General features: G+C 43.4%; 1 protein-coding gene and 1 pseudogene across 6 annotated transcripts in view; one reads left to right on the top strand and one right to left on the bottom strand.

Annotated features, from left to right (window-relative positions):
* Window positions 1-8,699, top strand: part of PHC3 (polyhomeotic homolog 3) — a 189,075-nt gene that overhangs the window by 20,332 nt on the left and 160,044 nt on the right. For all 6 annotated transcript variants that reach the window (XM_019503283.1, XM_019503281.1, XM_019503279.1 and 3 more), the window contains one exon: window positions 542-640. In XM_019503283.1, the coding sequence (XP_019358828.1) occupies window positions 542-640 (99 nt within the window). The remainder of the gene's footprint in view (window positions 1-541; window positions 641-8,699) is intronic.
* Window positions 3,717-6,428, bottom strand: LOC109287969 (annotated as a pseudogene).

Here is an 8,699-nt window from a genome sequence, read left to right as displayed (position 1 = left end):
TTTAATGCTGGGCCCTTGTCTTCACTGTGTATTTCTGAGAGACCCTGCTTGCTGAATTAACTGTTTGATGTTGTCACCTGATCAGAACTGTGGTGTGTTAATTCAGAATGGCTACTCTCCCTTCCCACCTTTTGAACACTTTCCTTTGAAAGTTCTTACTTGCTATTTGCAAGAGTAGTTCTTGTGAGGAAATATGGTGTCAAATGTAGAGTTCTTTGCAAATGGTCCTATTTCTTTGAATTGAACATGTGAAAATTTATTGGATGTAGTATCCTTTAAATGTACAACAATTTTTTTAAGATTAATTATTGATAGTGTATATTATTATCAGAGAGACCCAAATAAACAGCTTTACTTACTCTTTTTTTCTTTTCACTCAGTTTTTTTTAACTTCAAATTAATGCATGCTTAAGTGTAATATGTGTTTAGTCTCCTAATTAGACAAGTTTTTCTCTCATAAACTACAAGGTTTTACTTTGTTACTTGGCTTCCTTACGTCTGCATATTGTTTTCTTCATTTTTCTTTTCACTACATTCACAGCTGATTTTTACTCCCGCTACCACTGTGGCTGCTGTCCAGTCTGACATTCCAGTTGTCTCATCATCTTCCTCATCTTCTTGTCAATCTGCAGCAACTCAGGTGAGATTGTCTGGATTTCTTGTGTGTCCATTATGCTGAGCTAGACCTTGAAATGAAGCAGGAGAATCTTTATGCTAATGTTTCTGATGTTTATATTAGAATAATAATTTTGTTGCATTTTGAATATGCTCTTTTTAATGTCATGACTTAACACACTGAATATTTGGTTTCTCAGAAAACTCAAATCCTGGACAAGCTGAGTTTTTTACAACATTAATTTTTTTTTCTGTAATAAACTACTTAAAACTTCCCCAACTCATCAAAAATTGTTGTTTTCCATTTTTCTGTCTTTTGTGCAGCAGGTATATTCCTTTGAAGATAATGAGTTGATTGTTTGTTTCTCAGATGTTTTACTTTCATGACATATTAAATTTGGTTTTGTAGTATTGTTCAGTATGTTTAGACTTCTTTAGGAAGGAATATGTCTAATGTAAAGGATTATACAGTTTCCAAATATTAGCTCCATATTTTTCCCTATTGTTGAATGTATATGAAAGTACATGGGGAGCTAAATAGTGGCGTGGTCTTTAGTAGTATCTGTTGATTAAAACCCAAATCAACTTTTATCATCTTCTTGTATTTTAGTTTCTGAACCATCCCCATGTCTGATCAAAGTTGATGGGTTTGAGAGCTGTTTGAAGCTTATTGCAGAGAAGAATCTTTTTATAATGAAATGAGTGTACATGCACACATGTGCAGAAACAACATGAAAAACACTAGGGTTAGAAAATCAAGTATTCAAAAAAAATAGAAAGTGGCCTAATTAAGGTTACCTGTGCCACCTGAATTTGCATCTTCTTGCATACGTTATGGTATAGTCTTTAATTACTATTCGATTATATAACTAATCTTTTTTTCACAGGACTTCTGCCTCATTCAGTGGACAATATAGGTAGTGTTCACACAAAACATGGAAGGGAATGGGACACATTATCAGTGGGTTTTATAGACGTTTGTGCTAAGTGTGAATGTTCAAATTCAGGAATCTTGAGGGTCTAGAAGTGAGCATGCTGTAATTGCACTGACTGCCACTCTTTCCCTCCCTGCTCTGTTTCCCCCCCACATAACTTGACTGTGCTCCGTATCCTTTACCAGTTCTCTGTCTCTGACTTGGTCTTGTTAGCTTTGACTGCTCAACCGTGTCTTCTCATCATATCCCAAATCAAAGTCTTTACTCGTTAACCTTGTTTCCTTCCTTGATTCCCAGTCCCGATCTCTCCAGCCAAAATTTTCCTGTCCCACTTTCCTGTTATTCCTGCTGCTATCTTCCAGTCTTCAGACTTTTGTCCTGTTCTATGCCCACTTTTTTCCTTTTGGCCTTCAAATCTGTCTCCCTCCTACTGTGTGATGTCTGGGCCTACTAAGAATGTCCTGTATTCTCTCTGCTTTTAGACACCAATTTTTTTTATTATTATTATTTTCAGTGGAGGTGTTTCCTTCGCTGTACAGTACCCCTTAGCCATGATGAGAGAGGCCAGGGATTAATAATACCTACTTTTGATTTCAGTTCAGTGTCTCTAAGGGTGGATAAACGCTTGTGGTATTTATTGTTTCAAGATGGGGGGCGGGGGTGTCAAACTCATCCAGCCCCACAGGCTGCATGAGAGTTGCTAGGCCAGATCAGGAACAACCCCTGTGCAGCACCCATACTTCTTGGTACAGCCCATGCACTGTGTGCCATGTGTATCATGGGCCCTGATGCTCAGGGGCACCTTCTATTCCCTTCCCTTCCATTCCCTCCTATCCTTCTCCAGCAGGGTTTGCCTCTGGGTATCTTAAGGGAGAAACTGCCTACCACTGCTGCTGTCCTTGGCTGACTCAAAGTAGAGGAAGACTTAGAGCCACTCCTACCCTATTCCAACTGGGGTTACGGTGAAAGGCTGAATGTGGTGCCAGGCTCAGCCAGGGACAGCTGTGGCAGCAGGTTGGTCCCCCCTCTTCTAGTGCCTGCTCCCTGTTAGGTCACCACCTTCCTCCTTCTCCCACCCTCCCCTGCAGCATCCCCTCTGGGCAGGGAGGAGGTGCTGAAAGGGGGGGGGAATCCCCCCACCAATGCTGTCTTCCCTAGCCTAGCCTGGCACCCTGTCTAACTGCTCCCCGCTGGGTGGGGGAACACAGCATAGCAGATGGAGTTGGGAGCCACTGGCTGTCACGGCTACCAAGCATGGCAATACATGCAGCTGCTCCCACTGGCCCGTGGCTGGAGCAAGGCCTAAGCATCCTGGTGCTTCCTCTGCCCCTGGTCAGTAAGGAGCAGTAGTGGATCCCATTTTCTCATCCTGCTCCTTGCTTAATTCCCTGGGTATCCTCTGCCAGCCTGAGGCTCCAGCCCCACCTTAGATCCCACAGGTGACTTGGGCATCTGCAGTTGAGGGGAACTAGAGCCCCTGTAGGCAAGCTGCACTTCATGGTGAAGAAAATCTTCCATAAATGAACAAAGTAAAATGATGTTGCTTTACCTGTCCTAGTCTGCCAACTGGTTCCAGTGCCTCTGCTACTTGGGGGAGTTTTGCCAGATAGTGTCAGCATGAAATAATAGAACTTTGTCACTTCTGCTGCCACTTTTTTTTAACCTGACAAGACTCGTGTTATTTTCATGCTGCTACTAGTGCTGTTGATGAAAGCCCAGAGCAGGAACTGGTGCAAATGTAGGATTATTATGAAGGTGGAGGATCTGAAATGTGATTGGGAGGTAGTTAAGGTCATAAAGGCCTCTCTTCTCCCACTCTCAATCTCCTGCAATATTCAAATTCTTGTCATGGAGAAGAAGAAGAAAGCCCAAACACTAGAGGAGATTGGGCATTAAAACTTACCTGATGTGTATTAGTCTGAGGATGATGGGAAAGATGATACTGCAGGACATGTCTGTGGATAATACCTTAGTAAGAAATCTGGTACTTTATCCCTTTCCACCAGTTGGTAGCTGGATTTCTTATTGGCATGGCTACTGGATTCATTCCCTACTGCACCAGTCATGTTTATCTTATTTCAGTATGTTAAACCCTTAGGCAAGGAGGTATTTTTTTTAACCTCTGTTGAGGTGCTTAAATAAAAACTTTAAAGCATTGGAGCTGGTATTCTTTTAATTGATGATATTGCCCAGTTAGTGTGACAACCTGTGGAATTCAGTGCAGTTCTAAGGAAAATTGGTTGTATTATTTTTGTTATTCCAGCAGGGTGGTAAGATAGCTGGGTTAAAGTAACATTAGAGAGGAGAGGAGATGGCACTTATTCACAGGTCAGTAAGCAACCAGTCCATCAGTCCACTTTGAGTTGTGTTTCCCACAGTGGCATCATTCTGTTTGTCAAAGTACCTCATTACTTTCTGGAGAATATCCCCCACGCTGCGGCCTTTCTTGGCTGCTTTTTCAGCCAGAAGAGGAAGCTTTTTCAGATCCTCCTCATTTCCATGCATAAATGACAGATTTGGGACATTGAACTGGGAAGCAACCACCCACTGGAGGATGGCCTGAAGCTCTTTGTTTTGTGAGTTGTTGTTGGCATTCTGGTTGGTCACTATCACTTGAGAACCTGAGGGTGAACCTGTAAGTGGGTTACTGTTCTGTTTTGGTAGGGAAGCTAAAATGGGTGTTGCTTGAGCTTTTGCAGATGAGGCATCAAATGCATTGGGTTCCTCTGACAAGTCACCTGTAGCTAAGTCAGTGCCACTTCCTTTGACCACAAAGAGACACAACTTCATTGCAGTTTCCACCAGTTGGTCAATAAATTGCTTGTTGACCTGATCCATGTTGCCAAACTGCTCCATGGCTGAATTAGGATGATTGGCTATGGCCTGTTTGCCAGGCTCCCATTCGCTGGCAGGGGTATGCTTTAAGCTCTTGTTTGTTTCGCTGGAGCTGTCTTCACTATTGAATCCAGCTTCGTGCAAGACCTTCTGTATGATGGACAAGAGGATACTTGATATGTCTCCCATCTGGGAGTTGAGGTGCTGTTGGTAATCGTTCCTTGTCCCTGCCGGCCTCGACCCAGAAGCCTCCGCAAGGGACTTGGAACTTTGGCTGTTCCCAGCCTTTTCAAAATGTGCATCGCGGGAGACATACCCAAATGAAGCGGCACCTGATTCACTACACTCTTTGCCTGTTGTTTTGCTTGTCTGTTGTAATAGGTGCTGTTGTATTAATGTTAAGGAAGTCAAAATGAGGTCTTTTGCTAGGGATTCTGTTGAGTTGCTGGTTGTTTCTGGATTTTTTTCTTGACTCCCTTTTGCCTTATCTGGAGCTGTGCAAGTAGTTTTTGTATACAGCCTTGTGACTCCTTCCTTGAGTGTGTGCTCACTTATTCTCTCAGCACAGGTCTGCATCAGTGGATTACCTTTTTCCTTATTTTTTCCCTCGGTTTGACTTTTCATTGCTGCAAACTGCATGCTTTGAGACTTTGAGTCTGGTGGGAGCCCTGCTTTCAGTATGGTATATGCTAGACTTTGAGTCCTGGACTTCTCTGGCTCTGATAAAAGGACATTATAAAGCCTTCTTACCATAGCTTCCAAAATTTCAGTTGACTTCTGGCTTCCCATACTGAATAGATTTTTCTTCACTGTGGCAACAAAGCCAGAGTCTGTCATGAGCTCACCTGTAACACGATGCAGATTTTTCATTGCTGAATCTATCAAGTCTGATATAACATCTCTGGCGTGTTTGAGAACTACTTTCTTCAAAACCAGGCAAGCTGGAACGTGCTTGTTGCCCGTCTTTTCAACTTTCATGGTCTGCAAGAATGAGAACACCATGTCTGAAGCAACCTTGTTTGCATAAACCATTAGCCCTTTGCTGACAGAAGTACCCGAATCATCTTGCCTGGAGTATTTGTTCTGCTGACACAGTTGCGTATTTGAAGATGTTTCTCCTTCATTGCAGCTTTTTTGACTGGACAGCTCACCATAGAAAAGTGATGTTTTCTTGTCACCTGGATTATCTTGTTTCTTGGTAGCCTTCTCTTGAGGTGCCTTGGGGACTGGTAGCTTTCCGTGGGGGGTTGGTGTAGTTGCCTGAGGGGATTCATTCACCGTCTCTGCAGGATTGTTCCCAGAAGAATGGGGATTACTGTTTTTCACTTCACCAGAAGAGTTATGAACTGCCTGTTGCGGAGGCTTAAAGGCTGTGTCTTCTGTCTTATCTGTAATCTCTTTATGTGCCATTTGAAGAACCAGTGAGCACAGCTTATTTATGTAGCATGAAATATCATCTGGATACCTGCTTCCTTTTCGAACACCAGCAAACTGCAGAGATGTGTCACTGTCCTGGGCCATCTTCTTAGGCAGTGATGGATTAATGGAAGTGTTGCTACCTGTGTGCTTCTGAGGGTTATCTGATGGGGTCAGTGCATGTTGGAATCCAGCTGCATATTTCTGAAGGTCGTTGTTAAGCCAGCTTACAACACTAAGTTCATCAGTTGAACCTTGCTTAAAGAGACAAACTGTTCCTTGAGTCTTAGAATGATCGTGATTCAAATTGTCCTTTACTACGATGACCTCCTTTTCCTCCAGATCAATTTCGTTTGAGTGGTCAGAGATGTTGCTGAACTGGCTTGCAGCTTTCTTTGCCTTTGGATCATTGTCTTTCACATTCAGGCTTGAGACATCAACAAAACAGATCACTTTATGGTCCTGGTCCTTTTGTCCTTCTGGGTTGTAAAGGTCTACTTTACACATGCTTGTCTGGCTGTTTAGCCAGTCAACTGCCTGAGACATTTTTGCAGATTGATGATGGAACTGTACCCAGTGTTTGTATGCGAATTTTAGCTGCTGTGATAACCTAGCCAAGCTTGATCTTTTCTCGCTTAACGTCCCATGCTCTTCTGATGTCAAATGTGATCTTCAGTTTTGTTAACAGGTGGTTTCTCTAGTATTGGTGACATCACAAAGACAGGTTTTACCCACACCAATGGTTTGTTTCCAACAGTTGAATAAGAGGCTGCTACAATTTTTTTTTGCCTTTGATACTGTGATTAATCTGTCTTGTAATGCGGGGTAGTCAAGTTCATGGATGGGATGGATGATTTTTTTTTCTTTGTTTTTAAACACACATTTTCTTATAATCAAGGTAGGAAGCTTGACAAAGATCTTGACAAAGAAACTTGCACAAAAGTGTATTTTAATATAAATATTTATACTTTAACCTAGGATAGACAGATATAGAATATACTTTGTGTATTTTAAGAGTTCACCTTTAACTGGGAGAGTAAGCTATGAAACGGAACCAAATAGGTGGGTCTCGGATTGCTATAGTTTTATATCCTTAAATACAGACATCTGCTAGAGTCCCATCCAGTCCTGAGAAGTAGTACTGCGTCCAGTTCTGTGCGCCCCATTTCGGGAGGGATGTGGACAACATTGAAAGGGTCCAGAGAAGGGCCACCCGCATGATCCGGGGACTACAGGGCAGACCCTACATTGAAACACTGCGGGACCTAAACCTGTCCAGCCTTCACAAGAGAAGGCTGAGGGGGGACCTGGTGACTGTCTATAAACTCACTAGGGGGGACCAGAAGGGTTTAGGGGAGACACTGTTTCCCCTAGCGCCCCCTGGCATGACAAGGAACAATGGACACAAATTATTAGAGAGTAGATTTAGATTAGACATTCGCAAGAACTACTTCACAGTTAGGGCGGCTAGGATCTGGAACCAACTTCCTGGGGAAGTGGTGCTGGCTCCTACCCTGGGGATCTTTAAGAAGAGGCTTGATGACTACCTGGCTGGACTCATTTGAGTCCAGTCTTTTCTCCCGCTCGGGCGGGGGGGTCGGACTTGAAGATCTACAAGGTCCCTTCCAACCCTATTTCTATGATTCTATGAAGTATTTTTTGTGTCCCAAAGAATCAGAGTTGTATTAATTTCTCTCCTTGTTATCTTCTCATGTGCTAGGGCAAGTGCAGCTAACACAGGGATGGGCAAAATGCGGCGTGTAGGCTGAATGCGGCCCACCAAGCCAGTCTCTCTGCCCCTTGGGGCCCCTAAAAATGTAGAAAATTTATATTTATCTGCCCCTGGCTGCCTGTCATGCAGCCCTCAGTTTATCTAAACTCAGTACGCAACCTGAAATAATTGCCCACCCCTAAGCTAACAGTTTAGGTACTTAAAGTTGAGTTGGTACTAATGGGAAGGATACTATGGACATAATTTTTGCATGTTTGAATGAAAAGAGTTATGAAAGATTTCAGCAATTTTGGCATGTCCAAACACATTTTATTTTATCCACTTTTAAAATCTTTGTTAAAATCTAAGTTTAGCATGAATTATTAATACTCTGTTCCACTCTTAAAAGTTACTTTTGTAAAAACTGGAATTACTGGAGTCAAAATTCCAATCTCATTTTGGGTGAAATGTACTCAGTTTGCAAGTAGAATTGTGCTTTTTCTCTCCGAATTGCTGTTCAGAATGAGCTTGGGCTCTGCTGGTCACACTGCCAGCATTGTTTCATGTACGCCAGCAGCATCTGTAGAAGTCCCAGCCATACTATGTGATGCTGGAACAACCCCATTATTGTGAGGGTTCAGCGGGGACATGGGTGGCCGGGCCTGTAGTAGGCCACTGGGAGCACCTAGGGGGTCATCAAAGCAGGAGTACAGATCATCGGAGTATCAGGTCAGGATCTGGGTTGGAAGAGCTGAGAGTGCAGGGATGAGTTTCAGGAGAGGCGACAGTGGAAATCTGAGAGTCTGATAAGCCAGTTGAGATTAGAAGTTAGGGGTCAGAGAGGCAATGCTGAGTTCCAGGGGAGATCTGAAGTCGGGGTCAGGAAGAGTCAAAGCCAAGTCAGGAACCAGGAGGACCAGAGAAGGCAGAGAATGTGTGGCCCTGCCAGAGCAGATTAAGGCTGTGTCAAGGCATGCCTCAAGAACTTGGCCCAACTAGGCCTGATTGACCAGAGGCCTGGACTGTAATCTTCGAATGATGCCCTTTGGAACCTGCAGGATACGCTGGGCAATCTGGTGGTTGCGTCAGAGGAGAAAGCGGACCTCTTTAACCAATTCTTCACCTCCGTTTTCTTGTGCAGGGACCGGGACTTCCCTGCTGTGATAGAAGCCGGACTCGAGGGGATC

The sequence above is a fragment of the Gavialis gangeticus genome, unplaced genomic scaffold, assembly GCF_001723915.1.
Source record: "Gavialis gangeticus isolate Ggan-Ray unplaced genomic scaffold, GavGan_comp1, whole genome shotgun sequence".
NCBI lineage: Eukaryota > Metazoa > Chordata > Crocodylia > Gavialidae > Gavialis > Gavialis gangeticus.
The sequence above is the reverse complement of the archived record's forward strand: the minus strand, read 5'-3'. Positions and strand labels throughout refer to the sequence as shown.